This window comes from Echinops telfairi, unplaced genomic scaffold (genome assembly GCF_000313985.2).
Source record: "Echinops telfairi isolate 266 unplaced genomic scaffold, ASM31398v2 ScPeMD7_7468;HRSCAF=8506_1, whole genome shotgun sequence".
Lineage (NCBI taxonomy): Eukaryota > Metazoa > Chordata > Mammalia > Afrosoricida > Tenrecidae > Echinops > Echinops telfairi.
In genome coordinates, this window is record NW_022111370.1 from 15,358 (window position 1) to 36,394 (window position 21,037).

A 21,037-nucleotide genomic window follows, 5' to 3' on the forward strand; every position below is an offset into this window, starting at 1 on the left:
CCTGGGACCCTCAGCAGGGTCACCCACCATGAGTCAGCGTCCACTCAACGGCAGTGGGGAAACTTCCAGGATCCGTGTCTTGCAGCTTTTTAAAGACACAGGTTTTTATTCTTTGAATGTTTACAGAAACAAAAAGAATGTTTCTTCTCCTTTTTTCCCATCTGCCAGAGAGACTCCATCCTACGTCCGTCCAGCACACACACAGTGTCAGGCGCTTCTCACAAGCCCTTGGCTCCGAACCCCTTCAGAAAGTACACATACTGCAGCCAAGGGCCTCCGTCGACAAGCGCCCCACCCACGCTGCCAAACCAGCAAGTGTTGGGATCGGGGTTTGCGTTTAGTCTGGCTTCAGAACCCGGGTCTTCCCCTCGCTGCTGGATTCCCTGCCCGACATCGTCCCACAGCAGTGGATCAGCGCTGCTTCCTTCTTCACATCTGAACATCATATGTCCTCCTTCCTTGTGTTCCATGCTTCTGTTTTGCTGCTTTCCGTCCTGAGCTTAGACCGTAGGATCTTGTACATTTTCTAGACTATCTGCAGGATGGACGCTTTAAGTGCAATGGGTGTTTCAAAGTGCCAGTCTTCTCCATTTGCATTTAAAAAATTAATTTGAAGGGTGAACTAATTCACTCCTAGTGACCCCGCAGGAAGGATGAGAACAATCTCTTAGGGTTTCTGAGACATCCGATCTTCCTGGGAGCCGATGGCCTCATGGTTCTCCCCTGCAGCAACTGCTTTTAGGGATCCATCCAATCCTCTTGGCCCCAGGACATTTGGAGTATGTGAGGATTTGAAATTCTGTTCTTTATTTCCTTCCCTCTTGATCGGGAGTCTTCTATGCAGTCTTTGGCCCAACAGGTCAGTAATCATGGTTATTGTCCAGCTGGGCACCACCCAGTTGTTTTGGTTCCATGACAGAGGAGACCCTTGTTCATGGAGACGGCCACAGTGTAGGTCCTTCTCCTGTGGCCGATCCTCCTTCCCCGTTGTCCCAGGCCACTGGAGATCAGTTGTTAGACCTTGGATGGCTGCTCGCAAGCATGTATGGCCCAGGATCTAAACAGTGACCTAGGAAGTAGAATAGAAGAAAGCTGTCCCATAACACTGTGACCCTAATCCTCCAAACCAGGGACCCCAAATCACAGGAGACGTTTGCCTCAGCAGCTGGTCTCTGTGTTTTTGCCAAATCAGATTTTTATAGGTGTCTAACTTATGGCAACACTTACAATAATCAGCTGTGGAATCCCACCATCCATGCCAGTGTTCCATCACTTTAACGCCCCCTTCCTTAACCCCCCTCCCTTCCCTGCCCTCCCCAGAATCGCCAGTTAAGACTGCCCTCCATACATTTGCCTTTTCTTCCCTGCGTGAGACTTAAGTGAGGCCATACAGCCTCTGTCCTTTGGCGAACGCAGGGATTGACTTGGCCCAGCATCATGTCTTCCACGTCCATCCGCACTGGCGAACGCAGGGATTGACTTGGCCCAGCATCATGTCTTCCAGGTCCATCCGCACTGGAGCACGCGTCCACACTTCTTTCCTCTCGCGGCTGAGCGGCACCGTACAGAGGTACAAGCCACACTTCCTTTCTCCATCCAGTCCGTGAGGGCGGCTGGGATCTTGTGGATCCTGCTGCAGGCAATGTTGGTACATGCCTGCCTGTCTCATTTTCTGCTTCCAAGTCTCGGGGTACATTCTGTGCTGGGGAACTGCTTGGTCCTGGGGTTGATGTATTTCCAGTGCTTTGAGACACTGTCACCCTGTTTTCCACAAGGCTTGTGACTTTCTGCTCCCATCACCAGTCTTGGAAACCCACACGGGGTCTCCGTCAGTCAGTGTTGCCTCGATGGCGGTGAGTTTGGTGTGGTTTGGTGCTGTGCTGCATTTCCACCCATGGTGGATCAGGACCCCCGAGTCCCACAGCAGCGCCCGTCTCCGTTATGTTCTGTTTTATTTTGTCATCGTCGTCACGTTCATCCTACGCCATCCTTCAGGGCTTTGACGCGCATCTCTCGGATGGCTAATGACGCCAAGTATTTGGTGGCCCATTTGGTACGATGTCTTTTCAAGTCCGTTGCCCAGTGTATGATCTGCCACTGCTTTGTTTTCAATGGCACCCCTGAGTGGCACCGACAGCTCACTCTCCTGGTCACTCGAGGAAGAACCGTCCAGAGGGCCCAGGCCTCCAGAGGTGCCTCAGAAGCAAGCCCTGGCAATCTCCTTCCAGAAAACCAGCTGTTGGAAAGGAAACCCGGCGGAGTGGTTCTTCGCTCCTCTTTGTTCTTGCTGTTCCTGACACGGCTCCTTCCTAAAGACGTCCCAGCGGTTGGGTGGTGAGGTTTTCCACGCGCAGGTCCTCTGAGTCACAGGGAAGCACACCGTGCCCCGTGAGGTTTTCTTGGCTGTCACCCCGATGGGGGCTTTTCACACATGAAACCACTTCATGCCTGGTGCCACCAGGACCCTTAAGTGCCAACGGAACAGCCTCATTGTGCCATTTGGTTTTCAAAGTCTAAACCTTTCCTGTCTGGCCCTGGAAAGATGAGGTGTGCTGATTGCCGTTTGGATCTTCCTCTTCTATTTGTTTGGGCTCAGCCCAATGTGAGGACCCCGGAGCCCCCCAGTAACAGCTGCGCCCTATGCAACCAGTGAGCCGAGTGCCCACTGCAGTGGATTCTCAAACCCAGCAGAGGAAGAGTGCTGTGTGAGGGATGGTCTTCAGAAGCAGATCACCAGGCCTTTCTTCCTACTCTCTGATAGCCCCACGGGAAACCTGCCCCCCCAGGCATGAGCCTGCTGGCACTTTGGAATCGCAGTGGCTGGCAGAGAGAGAAGCACACAAGCCACCGCTGTGTGACGCATGAGCGAGGGCTGGTGGGAGCCACGCCTCCACTCCAGCTCCCGCGGGGTCCTGCGGTCTGGTCTGCCTCGAGCCAGTGACCGTGCGGAGAGGAAGGGGACATGAAAGGATGCGCACATGGTTGGGGTCTGCGCTGCACCTTCTAAAGCCTGCCCCCTCCCCCCCAATCCTCATGAGGCGAGGTCTGTGAAACCAATAGTCACGTGTGGACCACGCAGTGGACACGAGGAAGACGTACCGTCTGCATAGAATGGCAGGAGGCCGCTCCCCTCGGGCAGAATGGCACAGTGTAGGCGGTCTGGGTGTTTCAGTCCCTCAAGACCATGCGAGTTGTGGGGGTGCAGGGCAGTGCGGTGGGAATGACGCTCTCTCTGTCCCTCTCAGGACTTGTCGGGATCTGAGCTCTACACACCGGCAGCCGGCCTCCTGCACCCCGTTGTCTATACGGCCGCCGTCTTCCTTCTGCTGTGCCTCCTGGTCATCATCGTCAGTTACATCTATCATCGCAGGTAAGGCACCTCCCGCGAGAGGCAGAAAACGCCATCCCATGGTACTGTGCTCTGCCCCAGAAGGAGGATTGTGGCTTAGAGTGCACAGGTGCCGCCTTTGTTCCCGGCTGCAGGGCATCCGAGGGTGTGATTAGTTCTGCGAGCAGACAGCCTCATCTTTCCACAAGGAGCAGTTGGTGGGTTTGAACTGCGGACCCTGTTGTTGGCACTTCAATTTGTAATCCACAACGCCCCCCGCCCCCGGGCTCCCTTATGTTTCAGTCTCGGACTATACAGTTATTCTTAGGGCTTCTTGCCTGCTGTCGTAGTTTTTATTTTATAGGTGGCATTTCTTAGAATGCTTGTGGTAATTCAGGGAGGGATGCGATCTTTGTGAACTGGAGTTAAAGTTGCCGAAACTTGTGCCGTGTGTGAGGAAATGGGGAAAGTAAAGAATTGGCTAAGCAGGTTTGCACGTTACAGATGGCTTTTCTGGAATGGCTTTCGGCTGGACAGAACATTTCTTGACATTTAGTTAAGAAACAAAAAGAGGTTTTTCTTTAAAAGAAAGAAGAGGAGAAAAGGGAACATTTCATTATGAAAGGCCGGAAGGAAATGTATTGCGCACTTACACTGCTTTGCCAGAGTGTGTCAAGGGAGCCCTGGTGGCAATGAGGGTTAGGTGCTGGGCTGCTGACTCCCAGCTTATTGGTTCAAACCCACCAGCTGTTCCACGGAAGAGAGTCTGTCTGCATCCATAAAAATGCAGTCTCAGAAACCCTCTATAGGGTTGCTATGATTTGGAATCGACTCGCAGCAGTGTGTCTTGTTTGGGGTTTGGCCATCCTCCTGAGCAGAATTCCCTAGGAAGCCGAGTACCATTCAGCCATCACAAGACCTGGCTGCTAACCAAAACCCATGTGTTGCATGACTGAGGATTTGTTTAGTTTTAGTGCGTGCCAGAGTCCTGGTAGCCTAGTGGTTATGAGTTGGGCTGCCTTCGGCAAGATCGGCAGTTCAAAACTACCCGCAGCTCTGCAGGAGAAGGATGGGGCTCTCTACGCCAGGAAGCCTGGAAACTCACAGGGGCACTTCTTCTGCCCTGTAGGGCTGCGTTGAGTCAGCATTGACTTAATGACAATGATTTTTTTTGTGTGTCATCCTAGCAATAATTTTCCTCTTATTATGTAAAGTTAAATATTGTAAAATCTGTATCGAATCAAGTGATTTCTCAGGTCCTGTGTGAGTGCAAGATATATATATATATGGTAATCCATGTAGGCATATACATAAGGAGCCCTTGGTTTGGGTTTTGGATGCTCTACATGATAAAGACAAAGTAGGAATGATTTCAATGTGGCCTTTCATGAGGCTGAAATGACTGACTTGGAGATGAACATCGCCAGTACCGTGCTGCACGTGCTGAATGTATTTTTCTCCCCCCTCGCCCCAGCTTGATTAGAATCAGTCTGAAGAGCTGGCACATGCTTGTGAACTTGTGTTTTCATCTTTTCCTGACCTGCGTGGTCTTTGTGGGAGGCATCACTCAAACCAGAAACGCCAGCGTCTGCCAAGCGGTAAGTCAGTGAGCCATAGAGACAGGAAAATAGGCCTTTATGAGGAGTGTAATTTCCTGTGTCCCATGACCTCTCAAAGGAAGACTCTTCTCTAAGGCAGTGGGTCTCCACCTTCCTAATGCCACGACCCTTTAATACAGTTCCTCATGTTGTGGTGACCCCCAAACATAAAATTATTTTCGTTGGTACTTCATAAACTGTAATTTTGCGACTGTTACAAATTGGGCAACCCCTGTGAAAGGTCATTCGACCCCCACAGGGGTCAGGACCCACAGGTTAAGAACTGCTGTGCTAAGGTTTTGTGTTTCTCTTTTACTCATGAAAGTGAAACGGATAGCCTGGCCACTAAAACCTCTGACTGGCTTTTCGGTCAATTGATTTACCCTTCCTGGGTCTCCGTTATAAGACCCCCGGTGGCCGACTGGTTACACACTGGTCAGCAGACCAGACCCACCAGCCATTCAATTCGGGGAAGACTTGACTTTCTACGCCCATAAAGAGCTCCAGTTTCCAAAACCTACTCTGGCCCATCGGGTCGCAATGCGTCGGAATCGCCAGAATCGCAGTGGGTTCAGCGTGTAGGTGCCCATGGGTAGCCGCAAGGTCAGCAGTTGGAAACCACCATCTATTGTGAGGGAGAAAGAGGAAGCCACCTACTCTAGGGAAGGGTCAGTCTCGGGAGCCCGGGGGCTGTTCTTCTCGCTCCCGTGGGCCGCGGTGCTGCAGGGCTGCTGGGAGTTGGTGCTGACCAGATAGATGGCAGCAAGGGTTTTGTAACGACTTGGAATTGACTCATGGAGTGAGTCTCCATGTCTCTCAGCTGTGTGCTGGAGATAACAGACTTGGTTGTTAGATCATGTGATTGCTCATACTTCACCCGCTCCAAAAAAGGGGGGAAAAAAAGCTCAAATAAGCGATTAAAGATGTTATTCAAAATTATAGTAAAGTGGAGCCATGAGTTTTAACCTGCAGAAGTGCGTTTTCTGCTGGTGTTCAGAAATGCAATTGTAATAGTCTAGGTACTTTGGAGAAACAAATGCACAGCAACTCATAGATAAGAGAGAGTTTTATGCAAAGAAAATATGCATCACGAAAACACCCCAACCCATTGCTGTCCAAGCCCACAAGTCCAACATTAACCCATTAACCCAACACCAGTCCACAAAGTCCTTCACCTCACAAAACAGAGGCAATGATGCCGACTGCAGGAGGAAAGCTGAGTCAGTGAACGTGTAAGCATCTCAGCACTGGCACGGGTCTCCACACAGCTGCTCCAGCACCCAGGGCTGCATCGGGATAGATCCATGCGGCTTCTCCTTGGGGATGTCTTGTAGGAAGTCAATCTTGCAAGCTGAAGCAGGGAACTGCTAAGGCAGCTGCACCCGATGCAACCATCACAAAACAAGAGACCCGAGAACTAGAAAGGCGAGGCTTCACCACCCATTTATCCCTCCGCCTTTCAACCAGCACCACATGTGATTATTGGCCAGGCTGGCACAATTAACTAACTCAGCAACTGTTAGAAAAAAAATCGAAGGTGCCTGTGAAAAATAATTGACTTACAGGTGAAATGATGTGTTAAAGAAGCCATGAAGACAGGACGCTGGGTTATATGATGAAGGCCGCATCAGGGTTAGAAGGTAGAGAGCATGTTACAACCTGTGATAGGCACTTGCTGTACCGTGCTTGCTGCAATGGAGGAGGGCTTGATGCACTTGCTGATGAAGATCAAGGATAACATCAGGATCCTTACAACTTGATGGAAACCAGACCAAAATCCGCACAGCTGGACCCACGAGGTGACCCCCTGCTACATGGAGAAAGGTGGAAGTTGTCAGGGTTTTGTCTTGCTGGGATCCACAATCGGGGCTCCTGGAAGCAACAATCAAGAGATCGTCCGTGGTATCACATTCGGTCAGTCTGCTGTCTAAACCCTCTTTAAAGTATTGAAAAGCAAGGATGTTACTTTGAGGGCTAAGGTGTGCCTGACCCAAGACCTGGTATAATCAGTTGCCTCCTGAAAGGTAGTCATTGGATAAGGAAGACTGACGAATAATCAATGCATTTCATTGTGATCCTGCTGAAGAGAGAGTGTCATGGACTGTCAAAGGAACAAACAAAGCTTTCTTAGAAGAGGTCCCACCGGAATGCCCTTTTTAAGCAGGAAGGTGAGACTGCGAATCATGCACTTTGGACATGGTGTCAGGAGAGACCATCTCTGGGGAAGGGCACCGTGCTTGGCAAAGTAGAGGAGCAGCAAAGAAGAGGAAGGTCCTGGACGAGGTGGATGGACACAGAGGCTGCAGCAATGGACTCAAAACAATCTCCATATGTCTAAAAAGAGGGCCTCAAAAGAGGGCCTCTAGAAAGAGAGACTGGCCTTTAGCAAAAAATACACGAAAGGGGATTGAAAACAAGTCTGTAGCTGTTTCCCTAACATCACTCTTGTAGTTCTGGGTCTGGCAGGACTGGTTTTTCGTGGCTGCTGTCATTCTTACTGCAGGAGCTGAGAGGAGAGGGTGGTAGCATGCCGGGTTCCCGACAGACACTAATGGCGCTAATGGGTGAGGTGGCGGGTTGCGATGCTGTGTCGCTGAGAACACCCTGTCTGATGCGTCATGCCACCTCAGTGCTTCATCTATAGCAAACTGTGGAACCAACATGCTCACCCGTTTTTATATGCAGACTTGCAAGTGCACATGGATCAAAATAGCACACTGACACATACTGAAAATACACACTGATCAGAATCTATGAGGGGGGTTCAGAAATATCTGGGAAATATGGACTTGAAAGATAGCAGGGATTTTTCGTGCTAATTTTTCGACGCGTCTGCATATATATCAAAAATACACTCTCTCAGAACTCAATGCCATCGATCCAGAGTTGATTCATAGTGACCTCTGTGGGTTTCTGAGACTGTAACTGTTTACAGGAGTAGAAAGCCCAGTCTTCCTCCCTCAGAGCTGCTGCTGGTTTCAAACTGCCCACCATGCTGATCGCAGCCCAACATGGAACTGCTGCATCACCAAGGCTCCTTGAAATATCCAGCATATACAGGGGACAACACTGGAGACAGTGCGGGAATTGTGCCCGATCTGACCCCGCCACACCTGGGTGAAACACGAAGGGTGTGCAACAGAGCAGCAAGGGGAGCAAAACGGTGAAGTCCCTGAGAAATCCCAAAAATGGACTTCAGGGATAGGGTGTGGTACATCATCAGTCTCAACTGCAAAACTCTCATCAGGTCAACAGACAGACCTGGAACTCTTTATTTATAGGCTTTTCTTTTTTGTCGTTTTGTTTTTGTTATTGTTTCTGCATGTCGATTTACATAAGATAGGCAGGATAAACAATCCTGAAGAGAGAACAATAGACTGGTGGTTCTATGGAGACACAGAAGAGGGGGCGGGGCAGGGGAAAGGAAGGGGCCAATAAACCCAGGGACAAGGGAACAACAAGTGATCTAAATCGATGGCCAGGAGGGTGTGGGCTTAGGATGTCTGGTGGGGCTTGATCAAGTGCAATTAGCCAAGAGGAATTAATGAAAGCCGAATGAAGGCAAACATGATAGTGGGACAAAAAGAAAGTAAAAGGAAATAGAGGAAAGAACTAGGAGGCAAAGGGCATTTATATAGGTATATACATACAGGCACACATGTAAATATATTTTTATATAATGATAGGGAAATATATCTATATACACATATTTATATTAAGTATTAAGGTATCAGACGGACATTGGGCCTCTACTCAAGTACTCCTTCAACACAAGAACACTTTGTTCTAGTAACCTGGAATTCTGTGATGCTCATCTTCCCGACATGATTGTTGAAGACAAATGGGTGCATAAGCAACTGTGGTGAAGGAAGCTGTTGGTGCCTGGCTATCAAAAGATATAGCATCTGGGATCTTAAAGGCTTGAAGCTAAGTAAGTGGCCATCTAGCTGAGAAGGAACAACGCCCACATGGAAGAAACACACCAGTCTGTGTGATCATGAGGTGTGGATGGGATCAGGTACCCTAAACAATCATGTTGATGCGAACGAGGGGCAGGGCGGAGTGGAGACCCAAAGCCCATCTGTAGACAATTGGACATCCCCTTACAGGAGGGTCACAAGGAAGAGATGAGCCAGTCAGGGAGCAGTATAGCACTGATGAAACATACAACTTTCCTCTAGTTTTTTAATGCTTCCTCCTTCCCATTATCATGACCCCAATTCTACCTTACAAATCCGGATAGACCAGAGCAAGTACACGGGTACAGATAAGAGCTCGCAACACAGGGAATCCAGGACAGATAAACCCCTCAGGACCAAAAGGGTAGGTGAAAGGGGGAGAGGGAGGGAATGGGGGCAGGGGACTGATGACAATGATCAATTTATAACCCTCCCCACCGCACCCCAGGGGACGAGCAAGAGAAAAGTGGGTGAAGGGAGACCAGTCAGTGTGAGATATGAAAATAATAATTTATAAATTCTTAAGGGTTCATGAAGGAGGGGGGTTATTGAGCTGATACCAAGGGCTCAAGTAGAAAGAAAATATTTTGCACATAATGACACTGACATATGTACAAATGTGCTCGACACAGTGGATGCACGTGTGGATTGTGATAAGAGCTGTAAGAGCCCCTCATAAAATGATTTTTTTAAAAAGGAAATATACAACCTAGCATATTTTCAGTTTCCTCATGTGCATGAGAGTTGGACAACAAGTAAGGAAGCCTGAAGCAAAACCCACGCCTTTGAAATACGATGTGCTGAAGAAGAGGAAGTGTCACCTGGGCTGCCGGGATCATAAGCAGTGTGCTGGGAGAGGCCCAACCACAGTGCTCCTTAGGACTGACGATGGTGAGGCATGGTTTCCTGCCTGTCCTGTGGACATGTCATCAGCAGAGGCCAGTCCCTGGGAAAGACAGCATGATTGGTAACGAGGAAGAGGCTGTCCAGGACACGGGTGGTCACAGTGGATGCAACAGTGGGCTCAAACTGATAGTGGAGAGGATGGCCCGGGCCCGGGCAGCGTTTCACTCTGGCATACTCGGCTGCTATGAGTTGGAACCCACCTGAGAGCCCCTAATGACCACACCAGTAGAGCAAGGCGCCCTGATGATGCAAAGCTCTCTACTGCCCATCAGAAGGTTGGCAGTTTGAACCCACTCAGCAGCTCTGCACAAGATTCACCCTAGCGATCTCTCTGCTAAGAGTTCTAGTGTAGGAAACCCCATGGGGACGTTCTCCAGCACACCGGTCTTGGAGTCAAATGTTGATGGCAGCAAGCAACAGCAGCATCCGTGTAGTTCTGCCCATCTTTCCTTCACCTTCACGGTGAGAGGTCTCCTGTTATGAGAAGAGTGTGACCCAGGTCTCATGTCGTTCCCCCTCCCGCCCTCCTCATGATGGGCTCCCAGGCACCTGCCCCTCTGGTTCCTCAGTGCCTTCCAGCGGAACCTTCCCTGTGTTGTGGCACCTAACTCCCCCAGGCCCTGAAGGAGAACGGAGAAGCAGAGTGATAAGGGCGAAAGGCCACTGACTCAAGGTTGGAAGAGATTCTGGTCCTGCCCCACAATGTGCCGCCAGTTAATTGTTGGATGGCCCTCGATTTGGCTATTTGGTGGAGGTGCTCGGCCGGCTCTAATTTAGGTTACCTGTAGCTCTGACGCTCCATGCGTCCATCTGTTCAACGGTGTGGAGTGCTGCTCACTCCTCAGGTGTCCTTTTAGAGCTGTTACTGAGAGGATTGCTGCTGTCGCACGTGGGAGACATCGGCAAAGACTCTGATCCATGCCTGGTAAGCGTTTCTCACTCGCAACTTTCTGCAAACGTGTTGTCTTAATTGTCACGTTCACCCCACGAAGCACTTCTTAGGCATGTGCTTTACCAGTAACTGAAACAGAGCTTGGGAGAACTGAAAGCATTTGCCCAAATCATCACCAGGGCTACTGGGTGGGATTCGCCCCCCACCCCCCTCCTTCCCTCTCCACAGTGTGCTGGAGAAAGGGTGAGGGCATTGGAAACAGTTGGATGTGATTTCGAATCATAGCCCTACCACCGCCTGTGTAAACATCCAGCGGATGGGCCAACCTCACTTAGGCCCAGTCTCCTTGTCAGTAGCTCAAGATGAACAGTACTGACTGAATAGCGACACAAGACGGGGAAAATGGAATCACAAAAAAACCTGCCCAGTGCCAGTTTTTGGCACCAGATAATTCTCGTCTGTAATAGTATGCATTCGGTAATGGAGACTTGATGTTTTTTTCATTTCCGCATAGTCATCAGTATTTATCATCTGTTGATCATATACATCAGTCTTGTATTCCACTCATCCTAAAGGTGGCTTTTGCATGCCGGCCGTCTCAGGTTGATTAGTGGTTATGAGAGAACTGTTTCAATGCCTGGTCTCAACTCTGTGAGCGTATTTAGTTCGGTAGTTGTGGATGTGTGAGCACTTCCTCGTTATTTCATAGGGTGGCTATGAGTTACAGTCAACTTGACGGCAGTGGTTATTGTGTGCATGTGTGTGTATGGTGTGTTTATTTACATAAAGCGGCCCATTTCCAGGTAATTATTTTAGACCCACATTACAGTTGTGAGAACCGGTGTCCCTGAGGCGAGTTGACCTTTCTTAAACGAGAACCTGCAGTTACTTGACCATTTGTAGACTCTAGGCACAAGATGACTTATTTCCAGACTGTTTACAGAATTTCCAAATGTATCTTCAACTTGTTTGCAAACACATCCCACCGTGAGCCTGGGTGGGTTGATGGATGTGGACTGTGAGCCTAAGACGGAGGAGCGCCATCTGGGCTGGGGCAGAAGCCCTCCATTTTTCCTGGGTTTCCTGGTGTGTGTGGTCATTAGGGTTCAGTAGCTTTATTACCAGAAGATACCAGACTCCCATGAGTCCATCCGTGGAAATCAGCATCAGTATCTGCCAAAGGGGAGCCCATCATGGGACATCAGAAGTGCCATAGAAAACACGTCCGACCCGGAAGATCAAGTTTCTCCTTTAGATCAAAGCCGGGAAGGTTCTCCACCTTGCCCTCCTTCTAGGGTTTGAAGATATTTTTAACTTACCTGTTTTAATCTCTCCTTCTTTTAATCTCTGCCTCAAGGAAACCTCCCAACAATAACATAGCCTGCCATTTGGAGTCAATATCAGGGGATGTCCCCTGAATATTACTGGTTTCTGTGCACCAAAATCATTTATACTGCTTTTATTTATAGTGTTTGGTGAGACTTTAGGTAGCTCAAAGGGTGTTTTATGCTTTTTGTTTTACTTTCTGTCCATACATTCTGCTTTTACAGTACAGTCAGCAAAACTAGCAGGAACCAAGGAGCCAGCTGCTTCCTGGAGAAGATTAACTGTGTATTATTGTTTTTTTGGGGTGTCCAAACTGGACCCAGCTTCTCCGCGCGTTCAGGGCCCTGGCAAGATTTACTGTGGACGGGGACAGTGGAGTTTGTTGTGGTTCCCCTGCAAAATCGGGACTTAGGCTTTGATGTTGACGTGGTTTTGCTACAGATGAGTTCTTCGAAAAGGGGACGTGAGGCATTTGGAATGCTTGTGTTACTGCGGTGTTTGATCATATCCACCAGTTAGGGTTTCTTGACAGGATTAGCAAGCCAGTCCTTTAGGAGGAGAAATTCTTCCCAGAGCTTTTCCTTCGTAGAATTTTACTTGTATTGGTTACCGAAGAAGAAACGATCAAAAATAGAACAAAGACTGACAGAGTGACGAAGGCTGGGTTATCGTCCTGCGTGCTCCCGGACCACATGCAGGCATTCTTCTGAAGATTGGTTTTACCGTTCTCTTAGCCCACTCAAGTCTTCACCTGGAACGTCATCGTCCCTAGACTGGTTTCCGATGCAAGTCAGGTGGTAAATGCGCCACTGTAGTGACAGCGTAGGCGATTTTGAGCACCTGCTGCTATCTTCCAGTCACGTATGCCACGAGAACCCCTGCAAAAGCCCTCATGGCAGCAGTTGAAAGGAGTTTCCTGCTTTTCTCATGGAGAAACTTGATTTCAGAGAGGTGACCTGATGTCTTCAAAACCAGACTCCAAATAAGGAATCATGGCAGAGATGTCATCCTGAGGCTAAGGATAAACCAAAATTCAAACTCACTGTCATCGAGTCTACACCGCAGGGTTGAGCTGCCCTGGTGGATTTCCAAGACAGTGCCTCCATCGTGGTGGCTGTGGATTCGAACTGCCAACCTTGTGGTTAACAGCCGGAATGTGGAACCACTGTGCTAGCAGGCTCCTCAGTATAAGGGTAGCTGAGCTGACCATGTTCCGTGCAGAGTATCAAATAGTGCTTCTGATGGTTCAGTTCTATCCCGTGAGTTCCAACTCCTGATGAGCCCCATGCACAATGGAAGGAACCCCTGTGCCATCCTCACACTCATTCTGTTTGAGCCACTGTGTCCGTCTGTCCTGCTGAGTGCCTGGCTCCTTTCCATTGTGCCTCTAGTCTACCAAGCAGGGTGCCCTTCTCCAGGAACTGGTCTATCCTGACATGTCCAAAAGTCCTCCCCTCGAAGGAGCATTCTCGGTGTACTTCTTTCAAGACTGATTTGCTTGTTCTGTTGGCGGCCCACGGTACTCTGAATTTTCTTCTCCAGACCCCCAGTGGAAATGCATACATTCGTCGGTCTTCCTTATCCAATTGCTAACTCTCCCACGCAGAGGAGGCAATCAAGAATATCATCATTTGGGTCGGGTGTATCTTAGTTTTCAAAGTAGCATCCCTGCTTTTCAACTCGTTCAAGACAGCTCGCGTGGTGGATTTTCTCAGTGCAGTGTGTCATTGGATCTCTTGACTGCTGCTTCCAAGAGTATTGTTTCTGTGTCTAACTTGGACACAGAAACAAGTTCCTTGGGAACTTGCCTTTTCTCCACTTACCGTGATGCTACCTGTTGGGCCAGTTGTGAGAATTTTGTCTTTATCTGAATTGTAATCCATCCTGAAGGCTGCCATCCCTGATCTTCCTCAGCGAGGGCTTCAATCCTCCTCACTTTCAGCAAGTGTCATCTGCACATCACAGGTTATTAATAAGCCTTCCTTCTGAGATTGGTACCTCAGTCTTCAGAGTGCATGCATTTAGGCAGCTTCATTCCATTTCAGAGTATCTTTAGATTATTTTCAAATGAGGAAAACCATTCTTGAAATGTTAGGCAATTGGCTTGACACATGGCAGGCAACACATGGATCCCAGATTCAACACCTGGCTGAATTTCACTCCAGAGTCACCTTGCTTGTTTTGCTCTGAACGATAGGAACCCTGAATAAGAGCTCAGGACATTTCACTGGTGTGCTGTGACTTTGTGTACTGCCTGCCTGTGCAATGAATTTAAAATTTCCTAGCCCTTCAAGTCACATGTCCACGAGCCCAACCAAATTCCCAGTCTTAACGTCTTCCTTTTCTGTGACTACACAGACCTGTCCATTTTCTCTATAAGTCTGAACATCCAGAGCGGTGGGGAGTCAGATGTGAGGAACTATTCTCCTGGCTCCTTGCTCAGAGCTTTACAATAAAGCTACTTCCTCCTTCTCAAAATAAAATAGGTGGGTTCTGTCAACTCTAGTTTGTGACACTGCATCAATGAGGACCATGTGCTGGGCTTTCTGTTGTCTGGGAGCCAGTCCAGCGGTAAATTACAGGAAACAGGACCTCTGGTTTCCGGATACTGGTTCGTGTATTGAAGTGTATGGTCCTCTATCACATGTTTGTTGGAGGGCTTTGTTTCAGGAGCAAGAAGGAAATGTAGTTCATCATTAAGATAGATACCTTAACACTATTTTCTTCTAGATATCTTAAAGGTAACCACTGTTTGATTTGGTTTAGTGGGAGCCATGCACTTAATAAGCTCTGGTGGCACAGTGGTTTAAGCATTGCTCCTCTATTGGTGCAAAGGGGAATTCTCTGCCCTGCCCTGCCCCTCCTTCCCCTTCCTGTCTTTCCGTTTATATATTCCTCAATCTTCTCTCTAGGTCGGAATCATTCTTCATTATTCCACTCTTGCCACAGTGCTCTGGGTGGGAGTGACCGCTCGGAATATCTATAAACAAGTCACGAAGAAGGCGAAACGATGCCAAGACCCCGATGAGCCGCCCCCTCCTCCAAGACCAATGCTCAGGTACTCGGTTCTCTGTTTCCTGCCTTCGCTGGCTGTGGAGTAAATAACTGGTGTGCTTTAGTTAAAACATGGCCACGGGTTGTAGCAGGGAAGCTGAGTGAATGCTTGAAAAGAAGAGTGGACGTCCAGCCTAAGTGGGCCTGGTTTTGAATCTGGCTCTGCCCCCTGGGAGGTGTGAGCTCACAGTCAGGTCCTTGTACATTGTGTGCCCGCCTCCTCTCCCCCGGGATGTGGTGATGATGCTGCGCCCCGTCAAGTTGTCTTGAAGGATGACTGGATTGAAAGGTAACCGTAGAAGGGACACTGGAGGAATGCTAGCTCTCCTTCTTTCCATCTTCTGCTCTTTTTCCCCGCCCATCCTTCCCCTCTCCCTTCCTGCTCTGCTCCCTCCCACCCCTTCCTGCCTGCCTGCAGTAGATTTTAATGTATCAACTTAATTACTCTCAACAAAAGACAAAACAGGTTTTGAGCGATGCCACTCCTACTTACAATGGTAAAACAAAAGATACACAGAGTCTAGTGGTGGATGAGTGGATATGATTGAACCCCAAGCTTATTGAATGTCTGTTCTGAAACGCATGAAGTCATAAAGCCACGTGTTGGCTGCTAACCACAACGTCAGCAGTTTGAAGCCCCCAGCACTTCTCGCCCGAGCCGTGAGGCTCTGTGTCTGCAAAGAGCGACGGTCTCGGAAGTCCACAGGGGCTGATCTACCCTGTCCTGTACGGTTGCCGTGAGTCAGAATGGACTGGATGGCCGTGAGCTTGGTTGGTCCAGGCTGAGCTCATCTTACATGGATTTACAGGCATACCTCGTCTGGGTGGTCATTCAGTCTTTCCAAGTTGAAGCAGGTCAGCCGGCACCTTTAGCCAGGAGCACACACTCACTCTCTGCCTTCTCATGCCCATTTTGTGGGTTCTCGCTGTGTTTCTGTCTTTCCCGTACTGCTCTTGCACGTTCCATACCCGGCACTCTCGTGTGAACATTATCTTTAAGTGCACTGAGAAATCCGTGCTCTATGTCAGTAGCCAGAAACTATGCAGTTATCTCCGAGGTCCGTCTGTGCCCTTGCAAAGACCCTGTCACCAAGTAAGCTCAGGTCACAAGTACCAAGGCTTAAGATTTCCCTCTCTTATTTGTGTGTGCACATGCAATTCAACCTACTCCACGTCCTAACTTTCTACTTTATTAGCCAAATAGCTAAAGCCACAGTGGAGCATGTTACTCGGCCTGTCCACTAGGTGGCAGAAGCCGATTAGCTTTGTTCAGCTCCTAGCCAGAAACAGACCTTGTGCTTAGGGAAAATGAAATATTATAGGAGCCCAAGTCAAAAAGATGTTATCATTTTAAAGGGAGCCTCAAGAAGTTAACTCCAGTAACCTCTGATTGGAATAATACTGATAATAATAATAATCTTCAAGGGACAGCTCTTAAAGCACTGGCGTCTTGTGCTTCTCACACTAAGCAATTGTCCTGATGACCCATGAGCCCTGCTCCTTCTCACCCCTCCCAGGTTTTACCTGATTGGCGGCGGCATCCCCATCATAGTCTGCGGGATCACGGCAGCAGCAAACATCAAGAATTATGGCAGCCGGCCAAATGCGCCCTAGTGAGTACTCTCTACACCCTCACTCTCGGCCTGACCCCGAGGATTCTCCTTTGGAATGTTACAGACACGGCGGCATTGCGGTTGGAAACCACCCGGATGGGTGGGAGAAAGCCAGGGCTTTCTCTTCCCAAAGAGAGTTACACTCTGGGAAACCCACCGGGGCTATTCTGCCCTGTCCTCAGGGTCGCTGTGAGTTGGCAGCAACTTGATGGCAGTGAGTTTGGCTTTGGGGGTGCAGGAAGGAGCCTTGGTGGTGGTGCTGGGTAAGCATTGGACTGTTAACCACAAGGTTAGTGGTTCAAATCCACTAACCATTCTGCGGGAGGAAGAAGAGGATGTTTGCTCCTGTAAAGATTTGTAGCCTTGGAAAACCTGTGTAAGGTCACTGTGAGTTAGAATTTACCTGAGGGCAGTCAGCGGCGGTTTTTGGGGTATGGGGGTGCCGTGATTAAAATACTCAGCTGCTAACCATAAGGTCAGCAGAGCGACCTCAGCAGCCACCCACTGTGTGGGATCAAGATGCTGGGGGTGGGCGGGGTGGTGTCTTCGTCTGTCAAGATGCACAGCCTTGGAAATCCTGGGGGCAGTCTACTCTGCCCTGTAGGGTTCCTATGAGCTGGCATTGGCTTGAGAGCAGTGGGATGGTTTTGGGTTTTTTTGCAAAGAACAGCCTGGCGTGCCATGGTTAATAACCCAAATCGAGTCAATGCCAACTCATAGCGACCCTATTAGACAGTAAGAACTGTACCCTTTGAGTGTACGAGACTATACCTATTTACAGGAGTAGAAAGCCCCGTCTTCCTCCCATGGAGCAGCTGGTAGTTTTGAGCTGCTGACCTTGGAGATTGCAGCCCAATGCGTAACCATTGGCCACACCATGACTCCAGCAGTGGTTCCTGCTTGGCTGTTAATGGATAGAAAAAGATGGGTGTCCGAACTCACTGTGTAGGAGAAAGCCGTCTGCTTCTATAAAGATCACAGCTTTGGAAACCCTGTGTGGGTCAGTTCCACTCTGCCCTGTATGGTCACTGTAAACGAGATCAGCCTCATCGCAGTGGGTTTAAGGTTTGCTCCAGGAGCCCTGCATACACAGTGAGTGGCTGCTAACTGGAAAGTTGGTGGTTCAAACCCGGCCCATAGCTGCATGGTAGAAAAGACCTGTCTATCTGCACCCATAAAGATTACCACCTCAGACTCCCAGCGGGGCCATGCCCCTCTGTCACCTGCATTTGCTAGGAGTCAGTCCATACGACAGAATGCAGGGGCAGGGCAGTGAGCTTTATTGCCACTGCTCACCCGGTCCGTTGGCGTTGGTAACCTCTGAGCTGCCTCTGCATTCTCTCTCCTAGTTGCTGGATGGCGTGGGAACCCTCCCTGGGAGCCTTCTACGGCCCGGCCAGCTTCATCACATTCGTGAACTGCGTGTACTTTCTGAGCATATTTATTCAGCTGAAACGACACCCCGAGCGCAGATACGAGCTGAAGGAGCCCACGGAGGAGCAGCAGAGGCTGGCGGCCAACGAACATGGAGACGTGGCTCAGCAGGACTCCATGTCCCTGTCACTGATTTCCACGTCCGCCCTGGAGAATGAGCACACGTTCCAGGCCCAGCTTTCGGGGGCCAGCCTCACGCTGCTCCTCTACGTCACCCTGTGGATGTTCGGCGCCCTGGCCGTGTCCCTGTATTACCCCTTGGACTTGGTGTTCAGCTTCTTTTTCGGGGCCACGTGCCTAAGCTTCAGTGCCTTCCTCCTGGTGCACCACTGCCTGAACCGGGAGGACGTTCGGCTTGCCTGGATCATGACCTGCTGCCCGGGCAGGAGCGCGTACTCCGTCCAAGTCAACGCGCAGCCTCCGAGCTCCAGCGGGACCAACGGGGAGGCGGCCAAGTGCACCAACAGCAGCGCGGAGTCGTCCTGCACCAACAAGAGCACGTCGAGCTTCAAGAACTCCTCCCAGGGCTGCAAGCTGACCAACCTGCAGGCGGCCGCAGCCCAGTGCCACGCCAACCCCCTCCCTCTGAACTCCGCGCCGCAGCCGGACAACAGCCTGACCGAGCACTCGGTGGACAACGACATCAAGATGCACGTGGCGCCCCTGGAGGTCCAGTTTCGGACCAACGTGCACCCGAGTCGCCACCACAAGAACAGGAGCAAAGGCCACCGGGCCAGCCGGCTGACGGTGCTGCGCGAGTACGCCTACGACGTCCCGACGAGCGTGGAGGGCAGCGTGCAGAACGGCCTGGCCAAGAGCCGCCCGGGTAGCGACGGGCACTCGCGGAGCCGGAGGGCCTACCTGGCCTACAGGGAGAGGCAGCACAACCCGCCCCAGCACGACAGCAGCGACGCGGGCAGCTCGCTGCCCAAGAGCGGCCGCACCGGCGGCGGCGAGAAGCCCGCGCCGGCGGGCGCCAAGCGGGACGCGTTCCGGAAGCCCGGGGTCGCCGAACTGGGCGGTCAGCAGAAGTCCTACGGCCTCAACTTGGCCGTTCAGAATGGACCCGTTAAAGGCCCAGGGCAGGACGGGCCCCTGCCCAGCGCGGACAGCACGGGCAACGTGAGGACTGGGCTGTGGAAGCACGAAACCACCGTGTAGCCCGGCGGGCGGGCGGGCGGCGACCTTGGTGGGAACTCCCAGGCGCTGGGCCAGGCACACGCCCCTCTCAGCAAAACGCCTGCACACAGACCCCTGGATGCAGGAGAAGCAACTGCTACGTTTTGGATTTTACTGATTTTTATACTCTCACAGCCCCACCCCCCCACCCCCCACCCCCAAGGTTGCTTTTGTTTAATGATTTTTTTTTTTTTAAGAAAAGCAAAAAAAAAAACCCTCAAACAACAACCCTTTAAAGCATGACTTTAGCTGTCAAAACCTCAGCCAGGGCCCCTTGGCAATCCAAAAAGTCACTTCTCGGAATCTGTACACCCGTTAATGTTTCAGGCCTGAGGTTCCAACAATAAATAGGTGTCGATTGTTGTGTCCATTTCAGCAGTTTCATATTTTGGAAAATAAGGATTTAGCTTGATCTTGGTGAGGTGTGTGTGCTTACATGTAAGGTCGTTACCAGGTGTTCTACAGGGGGACATGTCATTTAACACACAGGTATATTGGCTTGGTGTGTCTCATAAATAGTTTTCAAATACCAGTTTTGTAGAAACTCCCAAAGACCTAGTTTGTAAGTAGCCATGCCTGAGAAGCTTTCCCTACATGACAATGCTTTTAAAAAAAGTTTTATTGAAATATAATTCCTACATCATACAATTCAGTCGTTCAGTCATTAAAAAGACCTAGCTATACAGTCATCGCTACAACCGATTTTAGAGCATTCGCTTCTTTCTTGTCCTCATTGTTATTAGCTCTCGGTTTTCCTCCACCCTCCCTTGTTGTGCCCAAGAAACCATTAACCCTGTGCCTGCCTCTCTAGATGTACCCTCTTGGGTGTCCTATCCAGAAAACCAACCAAACAAAACCCGACAACAAGAACAAAGTAAAACAGGAAAACCTCAGTCACAAAGGAAGCAGGCAATGTTAAAAACTAGAACAAATGTAAAATGAATCACAAGGGAGATCAACTGATAACGATGTTAAATGTTCACCTAACTACCTGTGCAGTCATCCACTATCCACGCAAGGCTATCCGCCTGCGTTTTGCTGCATCCGTTTAACAGTGATGCGGTTAACCCTTGGGCTTCTATTCCGGTTTAATGTTCTTGGTGTTGTGGTCACGCTGGCACCTGCATTATCCTGTGGTGTGACTGCCATGTGAGGTTTCCATCCATTCATGCTGGCCTCTTTCACAGTGGCTGCTGCCTTGTTCTGACAACAGACACATTGCCACTGAGGCCCATGCTACGTTCTGATACTTGCACTTCCATTCTGTATGGCAGCAAGGACCCCGATCCGAAAGGTGTGACTGGTTGTTGAGGTTCCTGATGCCCCTTTGACCCCGACTTTTATCTAGCTCCAGTCCAGAAGCTCTCTGGGACTCATGCTAGAGCTATTGGCAGCTAAGCTTGGTTTGGCCCTAACTCCTCTAACCACACCTGGAGCGCTGGCCAAGCTTCGTTCTGTTTTCCATAGCAGCCCAAGGGGATGCCACATGAGAGCTTGATTCAAAAATACATAGTTGCGAAATGCTAAGAGAATGAAGGAGCTTATCTTGAACAATCGTCAAAAACGAGAGACTGACAGTTTACTTCAAAAGCAATTCACGGATCATCCACAATGGTGTGAACGTTCTGTCTCATGGGATACTTGGAGATTATTTCCTTCGGAATAATAAAATGAATAGTGCTATTGTAGCATCTTTCTAGGTGATAGTTTTAGTTTTAGAGATAATTCTCTTTGTTGGGGATAACAAA

General features: G+C 49.8%; 1 protein-coding gene across 1 annotated transcript in view; it reads left to right on the forward strand.

The window, feature by feature from the left end:
* The window catches only part of LOC115873471 (adhesion G protein-coupled receptor A3-like), a gene marked incomplete at its 5' end in the record, with an annotated part of 33,902 nt that extends 14,460 nt beyond the window's left edge, over positions 1 to 19,442 (forward strand). Inside the window, 5 exons of the mRNA XM_030888629.2 lie at positions 3,246 to 3,370; positions 4,803 to 4,926; positions 14,922 to 15,067; positions 16,581 to 16,676; positions 18,026 to 19,442. Of these exons, the coding sequence (XP_030744489.1) occupies positions 3,246 to 3,370; positions 4,803 to 4,926; positions 14,922 to 15,067; positions 16,581 to 16,676; positions 18,026 to 19,271 (1,737 nt within the window). The remainder of the gene's footprint in view (positions 1 to 3,245; positions 3,371 to 4,802; positions 4,927 to 14,921; positions 15,068 to 16,580; positions 16,677 to 18,025) is intronic.
* Positions 19,443 to 21,037: the final 1,595 nt, after the last annotated feature.